Genomic DNA, 17,279 nt, shown 5'->3' with positions numbered 1-17,279 from the left:
GTTGTGGGGAAAGACCTGCCTGTCAAGGGCTTTGGGGAAAATGTATGACCACACAGGTGTGAGAGGCCACACAGGTGAGAGGGGCCACATGGTGAGGGCGTTCACTGTCCTCACCCACCAGAGGGGACATCGCTGCCATATGGGGCTGTGTACTTGGAGGACCCTGGCTGGCTGGGTGGCCCACCTCCCCATGACCCTAACTGCCCACTGTGACCACACGTACGTTCTTGGAGGCCAGGAACTCCATGCCATTGGCCACCTGGTAGCTGAAGCCCACGAGATCTGTGTAGCTAAGCACTGGGGACTCGTTGATCAGAGTTACCCGACAGGTCCTCTCGGGAGCTAGGGGAGAACAGAAGTTCACCGACCATCTTGTGTCTCCACATGGCCCACAGAACCCCTGCCCTTTTGGTCTTGGAGGCTGACGGTCCAATACAGGTGGCTACTGATCCTCCAAGTCCCCCACAAAAGGAAAACAATTTCCAAACACCTAATGTAAACCTCTCCTACCTCATCAGTGCTCTCGTTGGCCGGAGAAGCCTTTGGCGTTAGCCCCGGGCCACCTGTACGGAGCCTGACCCGCTTGGCTTCTCAGGGACTGGGTCAGCCTGCGGCCTCCTCTATGCCCATGCCCCAGGAGGCCAAGGAGTCCCCCAACCCCAACTCTTCCCACTCTGGATCCAGAAACAGAGGTTAACGCTGGGGCTCCATCACAGAGCAGCTTTGTGCAGATGGTTAACCTCAGTTTCTGCATCTATGAAATGGGGACAAGGCCACCTTCCTCCCAGGGTTGTTGCCAGCCAGGGCATACGAAAGGCTTTGATAGGAATGCACGACGGCAGAGGGGTGGGGGCTGTGCCTAGGTGAGGACCCTGGGCACACCCACCGGTGGGAACATAGTTGTCATAAGGGGCCATGTAGCTGGAGGACTCGATGTCTGCATATTTGACGCCTCCTTTCATGTCCAGCATGGGCACGTAGTCCACTGACTCATCCTTGCTCATGTCCATGTAGCCACCGTCGCTCTCCCCGGGCAGAGACACGTGGCTGGGGGAGAGAGGAACATCACAGAAGGAGGGCCCACGGGCTTTCCTTTGGCTTCCCTTCCTGCCCCTGCTCACCCCTAGGCCCCACAAGGCCCTGTCACTCATGGCTTTCCTCTCTCCTTCCACCACCCATCTTCCTCCAGCCTGTCACAACTGGAATGACCACGCAGTGAGCCCTTCCAACCAGCCCGTGGGGCGCTAAGCTGGGCAGCGGGGTGCTGGAGGACACAGGTCCCAGGGCATGTCCTCAGGGAGCTCACACCTAGGCGGGATCACAGCATCCCACAGAAGGGCAGGGAGCACGGCGCCTTTCTAGGGAGCACAGCCTTTCCATCTGGCTGTGATGCCCTGTGAGGGCCCAGCCACAGCCCAGAGTGGGCAAGGAGTTGCCCCAAGGCCTCTGCCTGCAGCGCCAGCTCCCCGGAGCGCTACAGGGTCACGTAAGCCCGTGTCTCCGGAGGCCGACCAAAGACCGCCGGAAATCGGTCCGATGCCGGGGAGGATGGGGTGAGTTCGCATGTCTTTCGGCGACAGACCCACGCCCTGGCTCCTAAACTGTCTCTGCCCGGCCTGGCCTCAGCTTCCGCGCCGGGCGGGGAGGGAGTGCGCAGGTTCTCCTCGGGGCCCCCGAAGCCTCCTGCGGTACCTGGGCAGCGGGAGCCCGCCGGGCAGGGCGTTGCTGTAGAGCTCGGCGCCGGGTGGGCGGCGCTTGTCGGAGCCACGCTGCAGGAAGGTATGCTTGTTGCGGTGCAGGTAGTCCACCAGGTCCCCATAGCGGCAGTACTCGGTGATGATGTAGATGGGGCCTGTGGGGGGACAGGCTCAGGCACGGCCCCTTCCGGGGGGCGGGGGCACACACCTGCCGTCAGGGCCCCGAGGCTAATGACGGGCTGCGCCTTGGAAAGGCAGCTTGGTAAGACGGCCAAGAGGCTTTGGCACTGGGCAAACCCCGGTTCTTTTCCTGCCTCTGTGACCACGAGCGAGATACTTCTTCTCGCGGAGCTTTACTTTCCGCATCTGTTAAATGGGGCTAATCCTAGCCACCTCCGTGAGCGTTCATAAGATAATGCTTTTGTCAGCTCGGGCCCCGGGCCCGGCATGTAGCAAGGACACGGCGGCAGATACCACCGATCGGTTTTCAGACTGAAGCTCAGGCTGGAGCCCAGTATATAAAGCAAATAAAAGCAACCATTTATTATCAGGTTACCGTTTCAATCCAAATACAGTACATTTACTTGAAGTCAATCCGTGGGAACTTGAAGATACTAATGAAAACAAACATTTTGAAATGGGTGGGATCTTGCGGACATAAATTGGCCTATGTGTGCAATTCACTTCTGTATTTTATTTTGGTTGCACAATACTGAGGAAAATCCCAAATCTCACAATAAGCAGCTGCAAACAATGATAAGACTTCTTTTTTTTTTTTTTTTTTTAATGGCCTAACTTACAAACAGAGTTTCAAAAATACACACTAGCTGGAGAGACTTCATTCTATGATCTGAATGAAAGCAGCTTCCAGTCAGCATGCTGGTGGTCTCCAAGTGTAGGGATAGAACTCACCTCACAGGGGCTGGGATTTATGAGTTTGTAGAAGGTGTTCTGAAAATTTTAAAAAGTCAGAAGACCCCTGGGTTTGGAAACGGCCAACCTGAGGAGTCCTTAGGCCTTGAAGGTGTCGTGATTCCATGAGTTTGTAAATCCCACCCCCATCTGGGTCTGTGAAGTGAGGGCACCAGACAGGGTGGGTGTAGACCCTCCAGCTGGAGAGTCCTGTTGTCCCTGGACTGAGGAGGGGGGGGGGGGGGGCCAGGCTTGGGCTGCTGGCACTTTCCAGAATCCTCTGGGGGAGTGGTTTTGGTACCTCCTTTCGTGCAGGCCCCCAGCAAGTTGACCACGTTCAGATGGGGCCCGAGGTGACTCATGATCTTCAGCTCTGACATGAGGGCTTGCTTCTCGCTGCTGCGGGCTGTGGCTGAGGGGGGAGATGGGGCCTCAGGCCTGCCCTGTCACTCAGGCCCCAAGGAGGCTGTTGTGCTCCACACCCTACTGTAAGACCCAGATGGCCTGGGGCGGTGAGGACCCATGAATAGGGGGAGGAGAAAGAGGATGGGAGGAAGGTCAGGGAGGGAAGGAGGTGCCGGGAAGGGGGGCAGGGTGAGGAAGCCTCTTAGCCAAAGCAGAGTCTGGAGTGGTGCTGGCCTCCAGGTGACTACATTGCTTGTGCAAATCGGAACCAGGGAGGGCCTGAATGTGTGGGCAGGGGGCAGGGGGGACGTGGGGGCCCAGATGTGAGGGAGGGGCAGGCTCCCAGGACTCACATTTCAGCATCTTGACCGCCACTTTCATCGTGGCCTGCGAATGGCTCAGGCCATGAGCTGTGGCCTCCACCACCTGCCCAAAGGCCCCAGAGCCGAGGGTGCGTCCTGGGGTAGAGACGATCCCTCAGCTCCTGGCCCACCAGGAAACGGCATCGCCTGCTCTCTCGGGGTCAATCCCTCAAGCCAACCTGGACTTAAGGTGTTCCCCTCAAGGAGTCTCCCACAGTGTTTTGCAGCCCTTCCTGGTGTCTCATCTAAGTCCTGCCTGCTTTCTGGTCCATCTTTAGTCCCTGGAAGCCTTCCTCCCATCCCAAAAGGGAGCTCAGCTCCTCTGCACGCCTCAGCCTTCCCAGCTAGACTAAGCACAGGCCTGACATGCAGCCTGTCCTCGATTAATACTCCCCCTCTTGCCACGAAGGGGCCCTATCTCACATAGTCACAGGATCATAGGACCTCAGTGCTGAACCCTCCCTGGGGGATCATCTTGCCCCATTGTATGGAGGGGGGCACTGAGGGCCAGAGAAGGCAAGACAGCAGCCCTAGTTCTCAAAGCTAGTCATGGCAAGGCTGGATCACACCTCAGTCTTCCCACCCGCTGCCAGGCCCCAGACCGCCACACGAGGACTCCCTGGACTGACCAAGCACAAGCTGGTCCCGTGGCAGCTCCCACGTGGAGTCGTAGGGCAATTGCATAGGGTCCACGTAGATGTACTCATGGCCATCGGAGCTCACGGATTCAATCACCTTCCATCGGATCTCATAACGTGGCTTCTGCAAAACCAACACCAGGGATGGATCATCAGAGGAGGTCTGGGCTTTGGGGTCCACTAGCCCACAACCCCTTATGGAACAGATGGAGCAGGAGACCGACCCTGAGGCCCAGAGAGGGGCAGAGGCATATTTGAAGTCACACAGCAAGTTACGGATAAAGCTCAGCTTCATGGGCTCAGTGAGAACAGGTGCCAAGAGGCCCCAGCTTGGCAGTGGCTAAGGAGCAGCTAATAGCCAAGGGCCTGGCTCAACAGGACCAGCTTGCCAGCTTCTCCCAGAGCCCTGGCTGCTTCCAGATGGGAGTAGAGATCCTGCAGTCCTGGGAAGTGACACAAGCTAGGGGCACTCAGCTAGATGTGGACAGCCCCTCCCCAAGCTGGGTCACTTGCAGTGGGAATCTCAGAAAGATGTAAGCTTACAATGCTGAAATCATAGGATGTTGGGATCACAGGATTGGAATCTTAGAATGACAGAATCATGGGTGCTGCAATCCTAACTCAGGAATCTTAAAATGTTGGGATTGCAGAATGGTGAAGCCTCAGAACAGAACATTGAAATTACACGTTAATAGGATTAGAATGCATTTCAGTAGAAGCCTGGGAGTCTCTGGGGGTGAGAGTTGTAAGAATCCTGGAGCTCATGGAGTCCACCCAGAAAGTGCTTTGCCCTATGGCTGGGAGGGGCAGGGCTGATGTCCAAGCAAGACCCAGGAGGGCAGAGCAGAGACAAGGGACCCTGGCTGTCCTGGACCAGGCCCGAGATGGCCCTTGCTGCTGGGGGTGGAGGTAGCTCCATGTCGTTTTACACCTGCACTCTGTGCTGGGCTGGGACGTGACCAGATCCTGCAACATTCAAGGGCAGCTGGGGGCTCCATGTAAGAAAAAAAAATAGTGTGCCAGTCTGCACCCACTAGGCAAGGGTGGGAGGTTACCTTCTGCCAGAGCATGATGAGGATGATGAGGGAGATGACTGTGAGGACCACCAAGGCCAGGATGGCCGAGATCACCACCACCTTGAAGGGCAGAGCTGGAGGCAGAGACAAAGAGCTGGCCATAAGCAAATGGGGAGCTTGGCAGCTCCCTGACAGTCATCCCGTCCCCCCACCGCTGGTACGGCAAATCCTCTCTACTGTCCTGCCTGGAAGGGAAGCCCCCCTCCACCAACCATGGCCTGTGATGTCAGACTCTCAGCCCCTCCCTCAGGGCCATACCTCCCATAAGAACCTATATGCCCCTCAGTTACAACGGCGCTCAGCTCTCTCTGGGCCCCCATATGCCTTCAGCCCTTGCAGGGCTCAGTCAGGCCTGTGTGCCGTGGCTCCAGATTGGATGTCAGCTGCTGACTGCCTGGGCTGCCCTCGCCCCTGAATCTATGCCCTCGCCTGGCTGTCACAGCTAGCACAGAGCCTGACCGAGGGGCCAACGGACTGAGGGACTGAGCTCCCACAGCCCGATGAATCCCAACTGTTTCCGCCCCTGCTTCACCCGGAGTCTCCAGCAGCGTTGGGATAGTGATGATAGTTATAAGGTGCATCCCCCAGGGAACAGGGGTGACCAAGTCAGGCTAACTCTGGGCCCCCAAGCGCCAAGTCTCCTCCCGAAGGCCTTGGCCTCTTTGCTGTACGATTTCCCATTCTCTTCCCCTCCCTTTGCATCCACCCCTGCCAGACCCTCATCTCCCCTACCCTGCCCCACTGGCCACCCATGGGGCCCTGAGGAACTCATTCCCTCTTCCTCTGTCCCCCACTTGCCCCTCTTGGCACCCCTGGAGGCCCTGTCCCTCCTCCTCAGGGTCCCAGACCAACATCACTCCTCTCCTCCCTCTCCCCACCAGGTCACACATCCCAGGCCTGGGAAGGAAGTCTGAATTTTCTAAGGAGCCATCTCAGCAAAAAGAAGAGGCTTCGTGCAGCCACGGTAGTTTCCCTGTGGGCTGGTACGTGCCTCCCCGCTCAGGTGGCACACAAAAGCTCTACTTCTGTCTTGCTCTGGGCTGGTCTGCAGGTGCCCACTGGCTCAGGGGTACGTGTGCATGCGTGGGAGTGGGAGTGAGATAAGGTATGAAACCCCCACCTGTCCCACCACAGGCCAGGGGGCCGGAGGCAGCTCTGTATGTGTGCGAGCTCATGTGTGTGCGAGCCCACCAACCTGCCAACGCCTCGCACAGCCTTCAAAGCTTTGCTCTCCCTGGCTTCTGCCTACCCCTGAGCCCCTCCTTTACCACTCCCTTCCCTTTCTCTCTTTATCTCCCCCCCCTCTAAATACACACATACTCTGGGCTCCAGCCACACTGAATGCCTTTGAGTTCTCTGATCCCATTTTGCCTCTGGGCTCTCCCACGCACAGGCCATTCGCTTTGACTGGAATACCATTCCTTACCAGGCTAACTCCCAGGAATCTTTCGGGTTTTGACCTAAAGCTTTCTTTTTCCAGGACACTTTCCTGAAACCCCCAGCTGGGCACGGAGCCCCTCCTCCCTCTCGGCTTCCCCCCCAGAGTACTGCCCCCTGCAGTGGGATTGCCTAGTTCCTTGTCTGCCTTCTCTCTGGACTGAGGGCACTAGAAGGGCAGGCGGGGCTAGGCTTCTCCAGGGAGAAAGAGGAAACAAGCGAACAACCGAGGTACCAGCACAGGGGGAAATGCCTGCCCAGGGACACTATATGCATGGCCGACGCTATTCCTATGGACAGGAATCGTGTGTGTGTGTGTGTGTGTGTGTGCACCTGCTCACAGACATGCACGGTACAGCAGGCATCTGTGTGCAGAGACTGTGCTCACACGCTTCCACAGAGGGGATGCTGCCGCTCCACGCTGCGGACATGCACCGCGCCGGTTTGCACACACACACAGCAATTGTACGTGCACTGTCTGCACCCTTGTGCGATCGTGCATCCACACACACACTCGTGGGTTTATATACATGGCTGGGGATTGGGCGTGGTCATATACGTGGTTTATACACATGCGCTCGGTGGGTTCCCACAGAGGCGGGGTGTCATGCACGCTTGTGCACACGCTTGCAGACATACACCGCAGCCTTGGCTTACAGACCCTCACGGGTGTACGCGTGGGTGCCACTACTGCGGTGTTGTGTAAGCGCACAGGGTCATACTCCGGTGGGCTTTGCCATGCTCCTGAGTGCCCACAGGCACGCTGACTCTGGCCCACTGTGCTCATGGGCACAGTTCCAAGAATGGCGGGGTGCAGGTGGGGGTGGAGGGTCTTCAGGGGCCACCCGGGCCGGAGGACTCACAGTGCGGCACCACGGTGACCTCCTGCATGTCGCGTCCCAGCAGGTTGTGTAGAGTGCAGCGCACTGACAGCGGCTGATCCACACGGCGCAGGCGCAGTGTGCTCACCACCTCGAACTCCTGATCCTCGGGCCAGTATGTCACGTTAGTCTCCAGCTGGCTCTCCTCCTCCGAACTGTTCCCCAGCGGCGTGGGCGGCAGCTCGCGCGGACACCTGCCAGGAGAGCCAGCCCGGTGAGCTTCCAGTCCCTGCTGCTTCCCGCTGCCTGGCCCTGAGCTCATTCCTCCTGTGGCCCCTCGACTGACCGGCAGGGGGCGCTCCTACCCCAGAACTGAGAGCCCTGGACGGCAAAATCCACTCCCTTCATTCGATCGTCTGAGTCAAGGTAAGGAAACGGGACAGTTTAGGTCATGCAAAGCATCTCCAAGAAGCCACATCTTCTTGGACGGAGCTCTAGCCTGGAATAGCGTGCCCGGAGGAAGAGGATGGACTAGATGACCTCCACTGGGTCCTTCCAGGCCGCTGTGGTTACCCTGGGAGCCAGAGGCCCCGGGTCTGCTTACCTTTTGAGGTCGCTGCAGGTAGACCAGGTGAGGTGTGGCTGGGGCATGCCCCGGCCGCGACAGCGGACCGTCTGCTCCCCACTGGCAGGGTGGCTTTCACTCAGCTCCAGCACACGGACAGGCACTGCGTGGAGAGGGCAGGAGGCCAGGAGGTGGGGAGGTCAGGAAGGACAGTCAGTGAGAAAGGCCCAGGGGAGGACCTGGCCCAGGGTCTCCCCTGGGTGGGGGGAGGGGAGCCTCAGGCTGCAGGTGAACATCAAATACCAGGAATCACCGTGTGAAAACTGACAGGTTCCCCTTCTGGGTACTTCAAAGGGAAGGCCTCAGTAGGGTGCTAGTCTGTCTCTAACACCTCTCTGAGACTCGCTAATCTTCCCTTTTAACAAAGACAGAGCAGGTCTGAGGGTCAGAGAAAGCCCTGGGAAAACGAGAGCATGGAGCTAGAATTTAATAGCATCGCTTTGTTTTCCCAGAGTTTATTTTAGTGGTTGCTTTATATTTATGACGTGTGATGCTGATTTTCCATCTACAATTGAGAGGTTAAATTCTCTTTCAAAATACATTTATTTTTAGAAAGTCAATTGACAAAACAGTAAGTCATTAGTGTGTCATTCCCCTGCTCAAAACCCTGCCGTGGCTCCGTCATTTCAGTCATAGTAAAAGCCAAAGTCCATACAAGGGCCCGAGGGGACCCACACAATCTGCCCCCCCCCCGACTTCCAGGTCTCAGCTCTGACCTCATCTCCCACCACTCTCCCCCTCCTCGGTTCCAGCCACACCGGCTTTCTGCTGTTGGTCCTGCCTTGGTACTGCTTGGTGGGCCCTTGCCCCACAGAACTGCTTGGCGAATGCCCTCATCTTCTAGAAGTCTTCACGAAAATGTCGCCTCCATGAGGCCAACTTGATCAGGCTATTTGAAATCGCAACCCTCACTGCCCCGTGCCCCCTGAACTCTCTATCCTCCCTACCCAGCTTTTTTCCCACTTCGACAGCACTTGTTACCTTCTAATCTTCTGTGTCATTTGCTTGTTCTCTGCCCTACTGTTGAGTGTTTGTCTTCCCCCCAGCAGGAGACAAGCGATGCAAAGGCAGGGACTCAAGAACCTGAACAGACTGGTGTGTTGTTGTTGCTCAATACATATCTATCTAATTAGTAGTATAGTATAAGGGTATGTGAGAAGGAAAAATCATGCACTGGTACATGAATGCCTGAGGCTTTAGGGACACCAGTGTAGCCCACTGGCCTCCTTACACAGCTTGAGGCCCAAAGAGGGGATATGCCGAGTTCACACAGGAGCGGAAGTGTTGGAGCTCAGCCTAGAAGCCAGCCTCCTGAGTCCTCAGCTCCCTCTCCTGCTCCTTCTCCTCCTATGGGTGGGAGGACAGGGTAGGAAGGGAGAGGGAAGCGGGGTGGGGTGGGGGAGGCAGGGTGCACAGCTCCGTACCGTTGACCTGCAGCTGGAAGGACAGCTGGGCCTCCGCGTCCTCATGGAAGGCCCGCATGGTGTAGCAGCCAGCCTCAGCCACCTTCACCCGCACCAGCGTCAGTTCTGACACGTACCTGTGGAGCACGACAGGCCTAGTTGCCAGAGCTGGAAGAACTCTCCCAGTCCCCCCGACCCTCCTTGTACAGAGAAGAGAAACCAGGCCCAGGGAGGGGCAGGGGCTTCCCAAGGTCACGCGGGTGTCAGGAGCAGAGTGGGACTCACACCAGTCTCCTGAATCCCCACCCATTGGCAGCTGGCTCCACTGAGCTAAGAGGGGGGTTGGGGAGGGATGACAAGGGCGGGGGAAGCACCCTTTCCCTCTCCCCTCCACATCTCACTCCTGCAGAAAGGCCTGACATGGCTTTATCCTCACCGACCGCACCTTGTATCCACCTGCTCATCTGCAGCCTTCGGACCACCATCCATGCATAGGTAGTAGTGGCCCGCCTGGCATGCTCTTCCCTGATCATCTGGCCTTTTTCTCCTCAGTTGCTCCCAGCCGGTTCCCCCCATCACAAGGACAACTAAACATCTGGGTGATCATCTGCCGGGTGTCTGTTTCCCCGACTAGACAGGAAACTCTAGGAGGGCTGGAACAGTCTATTCGGATCTCTGCAGCCTCCCCAGTGCCTGGCATGGCGCCTCGCACATAGTAGGCTCTCAGGAAAGGTGGATCTAGGTGTGTCCAGTGGCTGAAAGCTGTGAGCTGCCTGGCAGCTGCAGGGAATAACGTCAAGAATGGAGTGGGTGGGCCGCTGCTCACCGGGTCTCAGACACATTGCGTGTGGACAGGGAGATCTCGCCTGCGTTGGAGTCGCCTAGCGTACGGTTGTCCTTGAACCACATGACAGTAGGCGGCGGGTAGGCCTCGAACACGACCTGCAGAGTCCGGCTGCGGTGCAGCTCCGCGAATTGTACGGCGTCCAGCTCTCCCAGCAGCCGCACGTAGCCATTCTCTGCAAGGGGCGGCCGTCAGGGGCGGGGCCCCAGGGGGCGGGGCTAGGCCCGGCTACCAATAGGGCAGCGCCCCCTGGGGGCGGGGCTCCTGGAGGCCAGGCATCCATGGAAGGCCAGAGGAGCCCGGCCTTCCGGGGGCGGGGCTTCAGACTTTAGGACCTGAACCAGTGATGGAGTTACCGGAGCTGGGGTTGAAGTTGGGACTGAGACTGGACCAGGCACCGAATTGGGGGTTGATACTGATTTGGGGACCGGGTTTGAGATTGGGACTGGAGTTGTCGATCTCACTGCAGCCTGGCTGAATTTGAGGATGGGGCGACCTGGGCCTGGAATGGCAGTTGGGTTTAGATCTCGGGTTGGGGCTGAGGTTCTGGCTAGGCAGAAAGTCCACGGTGGGATTAGAGTTGGATTTGGGGCTGACACTGCGTTTTGGTTTGGGTTTATTCTGGAAATGGGCTTTGGTTGGTACTGAAGCTAGAGCTGTACTGGAATTGGGCTGACAGTACCCTGGGGCTATGATAGGGTCTAGGTCCAGCTCAGAAGGAGGGTGGGGGCTAAGCCCAAGGCACGCACCGACCACAGTGACATTGATGGACTTTTCATCTTGATGCTCATTCACACTCTCCGATACGTTGCAGATGTAGGTCCCTGAATCGCCAAGCTCAGCACTAGGGATGTGCAGGATGGAGCGTATGTGGGAGGGCATATTGAAGAGGAAGTCAGTCACTGGCTCCACCAGCCGCCCACTCTGGAGGAACAGGTGGGGTAAGCCCCCCCAGTCAGGCAGGGTCCAAGAAGTTAGGCTGCAAGTCAAGATAGCCATCCTTCCCTGGCCGTTCCTCCAACCCCTGGCCCAGCATTACCTCCATGCGTGGGTATGTCCATTCAAAGTTGACCACCTCATTTCCGGTCACGATGCACATGATGGTGATGTTCTCACCCTGACGGACCACAGTCTGCACTGCATTCACTGAGACATTGATGGATGACACTAGTGGAGAGAGATTAGTTTAGGGCTGAGGAAGTCACCACCAGCCACCACACCAGCCCTTCAGCTTGGGGATGGGGTGGGGATTCAGAGAGGGAAGGGATGTCTGGTGCGGAAGATTCATTCATTCAACAAATATTTGTTAACTATGTCCTATACACCAAGTACTATGCTGGGCACTGGGACTTTAGCAGTAAACACAACAGATAAAATTCCTGTCCTCATGGAACTGACATTCTAGAAGAGATAACAGTCTTCAGTCAATGTATTCCCTGGGCACCTAAGTACAGGAGAAAGGTATGGAGCACAAACCATGTACCAAGGAGCCTCTGTCTTTAATCCTCACAATAATCCCCCTAGGTGGGCAGTCATTCTTTTCCTCATTTTCCAGAGGAAAAAGCAGACTCGGAGACATTATGTGCCCCATGCAAACTCAGTGCACACCTGGGATTCAAATCCAACCAGCTCTGAGGCCCATGCCTTTGCCTACCACGGTATATGGCCCAGCCCTGCCACCCACCTTCCCCATAACCTCGGGCATACTCCAACCTCTGAGTTTCAAGCTTCTCACCTGTAAAATGGGGAAACACTACCTGCCTTCCAAGACTACAGTGAGAATCCAGTGAAAAATGAAATTGCCCACTTCGTAAGCTGGAAAGGGCTCTACCTCTGCGGAGGGTCATACTTGCCTCTGCTGCACATCAGGCCAGAAAAGGGGCTCACCCTGGAGGCTGTAGACATAGTAGGCTTCAGAATCCACTTCCTTGTCCCCGATGGTGGTTTTGCAGACATAGGTCTTGTCCTCGAAGGTACCAGAGAAGCCACGTTGGTGGTCATAGGGGATGGGCAGTGGAATATCCACTTTTTTCTCATGCAGTGTCACCACCAGTCTCGGATCTGTCACTCGGCACGGAATTGTGATCTCAGTTATTTCCGTGAGGAAGATGAATAGTTCCTCGGGGTCGACCGGAAGAAAACCCATCATGGGATCTGCCAGGTGTGGGGCCAAGAATGAGGATCAGGGGAACTGGTTTTCTGCCTATCCCCTGAATTTCTTTGTGACCTTGAGCAGGTGTCTTCCCCTCTCTGGCCCTCAGTCTTCCCGTCACAGAATAAGGATGCTCTCAGAGGTCCCTTCTAGTTTTAACATTTGATATGGTCAGCACCAGGGTGAGAAAGAAGATAAGCCACAAGTTGAAGGGTAGCTGGTACCCAGAGCTTGGAGTATGGGAAAGATGGGATGTGGAGGCCCAAAAGAGAGCATATTGGAACCTGCTGAAAAGGCAGAGTTCTGGGGAGCCAGGAACGGGGTGGGCTGGCAGGGAGCAGTCAGATCTCCAGACCCAGGGGTGGGGAGTGAACATACTCCTGGACTGAGCCAGGCTGGATTCCATGATTCGTCTGCATGTCTAAGCTGGCCGTGTCTCACAATGTCACTAAGCACTCTCAGCTCCCCCCAGACGCCTGCAGGTGAGAGAAGTCAGGGAGTGAGCATGCAGGCGGGGGCGCTTACCTGGCACAAAGATGTAGAGCCTTTTTCGTTCGCCAGGCTCCAGCCCATGGGAGCCTTTGTAGGTGCAAAAGTATTCTCCCGTGTCTATCCCAGTGACATTGGTCAGTGTCAGTGTGCTGGAGAAGGTGCCATCCTGGGTCTTGGTCATTTTCTGCAGGGGCTCCTGGGACATCCGTTCCCACACCACTGGAGCGGGCCCCGAGCAAGTCAGAACGAAGTTGCTGGAGACATTGAGGACAAGCTCTGGCCCTGGGGGTGTGATGACCAGGCCCCAGGAGGCCTGTGGGCCCAGCAGCAACAGGAGGGGCAGCAACAGCACCTGGCCTTTGGGAGAAAAGGCATCAGAGCATCAGCACCTCTCCTCTCGGCGGACCCTGGGGGAGGCCATATCTGCACTGTCCTTGAAGACCACACCTCCCTAATCTGACACAGACTGGAACCCATGGCTCTGAAGCCTGCTTGCCCAGTGCCCGGGCCCCAGGACTTCCAGTCCAGCCTCCTGGCCTCCTGATCTTAGTGCCTCTAGATCCCAGGCTTCAGAGTCCTCCAGCTATGCTGTGTTCAGGCTGTGGGCATGTTCTCCCAAAGGCATCAGGAAATCCTCGGGAAGCAATTCCCAGGCCTCCAGTTCCTGCATTACTTCCCAGGTCACTTTCTGAGCCCCTTCCCTGCAGCTGCCCCAGCTGCCCGGGTTCCACCCAAGCCCAGAAGTGGTCTTGATTGGGGAGGGTGGGGCAAGGTAGCTCAGAGTAGGGAAGACAGGACAGGAGAGGATCAGCAGCCCCCCCCCCCCCCCGGGGGCTGGAGGGAACTGGGGCGGGGTATCAAATGATTGCTCCTCTCCCCCTGCTGATGCCCTCTGGGAAGAATTCTGTAAGCCACGTCCCCCAAGCCCACAGATGCTCAGCCAGCCAGCCAGCCATCCTCGGTAGGCCATGGGCTGGTCACTGATGGCCAGTGACCGTTGGCTGCCCGGTCAGCCGCCCAGGCCCTGGAGTACCGACTGCATGTAACAGGCAGTAATGAGGGAAGGGTGTGCTAGCGGAAGCCCAGCCAGGACTTGGGAGCTCATAGGCAGTGAGGGATCCAGGCAGGGGAGGGGAGCCCCAGACCGGAAGCAGACCAGCCAGGCTGATACCAAAGAGTGCTGGGAAGAGGTGGGACACTGGGGTGACTGTTAGCAAGTGGGGTGGGGACATTTGGTGAGGAGGCATGGGGTACGGAGGGCTGAGCAAAGGATCTGAGCTAATGGCTCTGGACAAGCAGGGGTCCGCCGAGGTTTCTGAGCTGAGTGGACAGTAGAAGGAGGCCTCCACTGAGCACCACTGGAAAGGCAGGAAATTGAGGCTCAAGAGCACAACAGTGCCCCTGGGCTCCCAGGCCCCAGTGCTAGCATGCACCGCCCCTGCCAGCTCCAGGGTTCTGCTTAGTGGCTCCCTGGGAGCCCCCTCCACCTTTGACGACAGGAGCTGGAATGACACTTGGAAGCCACAGTGTACCTACCTTTGAGGACAGGAGCTGGCATGGTGCTCGGAGGCTGCATGGTGTCCTGCAGAGTTAAATAGGGGTCAGGGCTCAGAGTGGGCAGAGTCATTGCAAATCGGACTTAGCACCTGGGTCCTGCAGAGTAAACCCCAGCCTAGACCACCCAGCTTCCATGTCTGTGGGGCTGAAGTCAGAAGTCACCCATGTCCCATGATCAAGAGGGCACTCATGCCCCAGAGTCCTCTCCCCCTGCACGGGGCTGGGCCTCAGGGTGCGTGGACCCTGCTTTGGCTCTGCCTCTACCTCTCCAGTGGCCTTGGCTGAACCCAGGCCTCTCTGGGCCTTAGTTTCTCTGTATGCACAATGGGAGTGGGGGACTCGGGCTGGATGGTGTCCAGGGGCCCGCCAGCTCCAACAGCCAGTCCTCCGGGTGACAGTTTCAATACCAGGCTCTTATCTGCCAGGACAAATATTTGGGAAAGCGTGATGAAAGGCCTGGGGGAGCAGGAGGGGGAAAGCCAGAACCCAGAGAACTCCCACAGGCTCCAAAAGCACAACAGGAAGTGGAGGCGGCTGTGGGAAGGGAAGCGGGGGAGTCAGGACTGCGGAATGTGGGGGGGCACCCCCATGCTTGGGCCCCCTTTACGCAGCCCCAAGCAGCACAGGGAGGCCTAGGGGAGAGCGGCCAGGGGCTGAGCCCAGGGGAAGCCCCACTGCATGGCAAGGCTTCAAAGGTCCTTGGAGACTACTGAGTCCAAGTCCCCCCACCCCCACCCCCAGGGTCCAGACAGGGAAACCAAGGCTCTGGATGGGATAGAAGTTTGCGCAGGATGACACAGCAGAGCTTGTTGAGGAGGGAGACAAAGAGACCCGGAATGACAGAGGCAGAGAGAGACAGACACAGAGACCGAGAGGGAGGAAGCACACAGTGAAGGCAGCAGCAGGAGACCGAAGCAGGGACACAGGGAGACGGATGGAATTAGGTGGGTCTCTGCTCCATCCCTGCCCTTGGCAGCGCCATCTGAGGATCCCAGATAAGCACCAATAGCCGAGCTGGCAGGGGTCTGCCTGCAGCATGGATAGGAAGGAGGCCAGAGGCGGACAGGGGTAGGAAGTGAGCACGTGACCAGGCACAGGGAGCCTCCCGTGCTGCGGGTCTGCTGACTTCCCTGAGAGGCTGCCCAGCCGGCCCGGCTCCTCAGGCCACGCCCAGACGGCCCCCACTCCACTCCCCATCCCGGCCCTTTACTTCTCAAGCCAGGGCTGGGCCCCGTGTCTGAGCCCCACTGGGGCTGCCTCCTGTGTCCTCAGTCTCCAGCTCTCAAAATGGGATGACGGGGAGTGTGCCACTCATGCTGGGGCTGCATTTCCACCTACTGCTGGGCCCCGGGCTCAGCGTTGCCCAGCACCCCAAGAAGCTCTGTGAGCAATTCTGCTCTGCCCTTCCTCCTTCTCCCCGTCCCTTCGGGCCGGCCTGCCTGAGGGTCTCTTCATTCCCCCGCCCCCTTCCTCTCTCTCAACTGTTCCAGACCCGAAGCCCCGCCCTTCCACAGCACTCCCACTCCCACCCCTCCCGCCCCAGCCCCTCCAGCTGGATGCCAGTCTTGCGCCAGCAGGAGGGAGCAGTGCCGAGGCAGAACCAGCAGCCCCCACAGAGGCCCATCTGCCCCTCGGTGGGTGCCCCTCTGGCTCCCCCGTTCCTGCCTGAGGTCTCAGCCAAAGAAAATCATTAGCAGCCAAGGCTGGGGGAGGGGGTCATTTCAGCCTCCCTGCCCCTCCCCTCCCAGCCTCCCTGGCTGGCCACACTGTTTATTATTCTAAAGGAGGAATTTGGTCGGCTGGCCTGGAGATGGGAGGTCACTGCAACCAGGGCTGGCCTGGCTCTGGAAGGCTGGGCCTTGCAGGCTGGGCCCCCAGCTCCCCTGACCCTGGCTCCTCTCCTGCTGGGCCTGGGGCTGCGGGCAGCTCAGAGTCTCAGACTCTGAGCGAGGAGAGGCCTTCTTGAACAGGCAGCAGCCCAGAGAGGGACAGAATCGTGGCCTAGTCACACAGCAAAAAGGCAGAATCAGGCTAGGGAGAGGATAGGCTGGGCAGAAGAGCTCAGGGCGAGTGTAGATGCCCCAGGGATCTTGGACTGACTTCTCACTCTAGGAAATGAGCATTTTGGCTCCAGTCACAAGGGACCTCAGATTCACCATGAGACTCAGCGTGTCTCCCACCTTCTCTGGGACTCAGTTTCTCCCCATGAATACAGGGAGAGGTTTGGATGGGGCAACTCAAAGAGCTACCCCTGTTCTAAAACTGTGTTTTTGACTGGCCAGAGAGAAGGTTCTGGTCACTGTTATTCCTGCTGGGGTGGTTTAGGGAGGTGAGGGCCGATGAGAAGGAGGGGGCTACATTACTGAGGCTGGAGTCATTTGAGAATCCATAATGCATCTCATTCAACAGATTGAATTTCCTTGACCATTTGGTCACAGACATCCTGTGTGGACTATGACAAATTGTTTCCCTTTCTGGGCCTCACTTTTCCTATCTCTACAATTAGGAGTTAGCCAGTCTTTCAGGGGACTTTGAGACAAACAGGTGATATGGAAACACGGGAGGCGGCAAGAGAAAGGGGGGTGTGGACAACAGGAGGACTGGGAAGAACGAGAGTAGAGTTTGGGGGAACCCAGACCTAAACTCCCGGGGCCATCTTAGATGACTCCCTGATACCCCCAGTTATTTACCCCATGCCTATGGACCTCTGTGCTTCTCCGAGGCTGCTGTGGTGCCAGCCAACCCCAGAGAGGCCCAAGCAGCTACTTCGGAGGTTGTGGGCTTGCCTCTGACAACTTCCCCTTCTTCAGGGGGAGGGCTGCCCTCCAGGGAGGAGTCACCTGGGACAAGGCAAATGT

The 17,279-nt window shown here is 57.6% G+C and overlaps 1 protein-coding gene across 2 annotated transcripts in view; it reads right to left on the bottom strand.

Moving 5' to 3' along the window:
• PDGFRB (platelet derived growth factor receptor beta) overlaps nt 1–17,279 on the bottom strand; it is a 35,826-nt gene that overhangs the window by 6,501 nt on the left and 12,046 nt on the right. Inside the window, exons 2-17 of one of the 2 annotated variants that reach the window (XM_021697046.1) lie at nt 14,401–14,446; nt 12,898–13,221; nt 12,108–12,374; nt 11,260–11,387; nt 10,970–11,144; nt 10,203–10,395; nt 9,398–9,513; nt 7,953–8,076; nt 7,391–7,602; nt 5,070–5,164; nt 4,006–4,138; nt 3,368–3,472; nt 2,911–3,021; nt 1,693–1,852; nt 887–1,047; nt 224–342 (exon numbers count right to left, since the gene is read on the bottom strand). In XM_021697046.1, the coding sequence (XP_021552721.1) occupies nt 224–342; nt 887–1,047; nt 1,693–1,852; nt 2,911–3,021; nt 3,368–3,472; nt 4,006–4,138; nt 5,070–5,164; nt 7,391–7,602; nt 7,953–8,076; nt 9,398–9,513; nt 10,203–10,395; nt 10,970–11,144; nt 11,260–11,387; nt 12,108–12,374; nt 12,898–13,221; nt 14,401–14,440 (2,463 nt within the window). In that variant the 5' untranslated portion in view covers nt 14,441–14,446. Of the gene's footprint in view, nt 1–223; nt 343–886; nt 1,048–1,692; nt 1,853–2,910; nt 3,022–3,367; nt 3,473–4,005; nt 4,139–5,069; nt 5,165–7,390; nt 7,603–7,952; nt 8,077–9,397; nt 9,514–10,202; nt 10,396–10,969; nt 11,145–11,259; nt 11,388–12,073; nt 12,375–12,897; nt 13,222–14,400; nt 14,447–17,279 lie in introns of those variants that run through there. The other variant, XM_044916903.1, reaches the window with a different exon arrangement.

Source organism: Neomonachus schauinslandi, chromosome 7 (genome assembly GCF_002201575.2).
Source record: "Neomonachus schauinslandi chromosome 7, ASM220157v2, whole genome shotgun sequence".
NCBI classification, from domain to species: Eukaryota; Metazoa; Chordata; class Mammalia; order Carnivora; family Phocidae; genus Neomonachus; species Neomonachus schauinslandi.
Note: the sequence above shows the minus strand (reverse complement) of the source record. Positions and strands in the feature narration are given on the sequence as shown.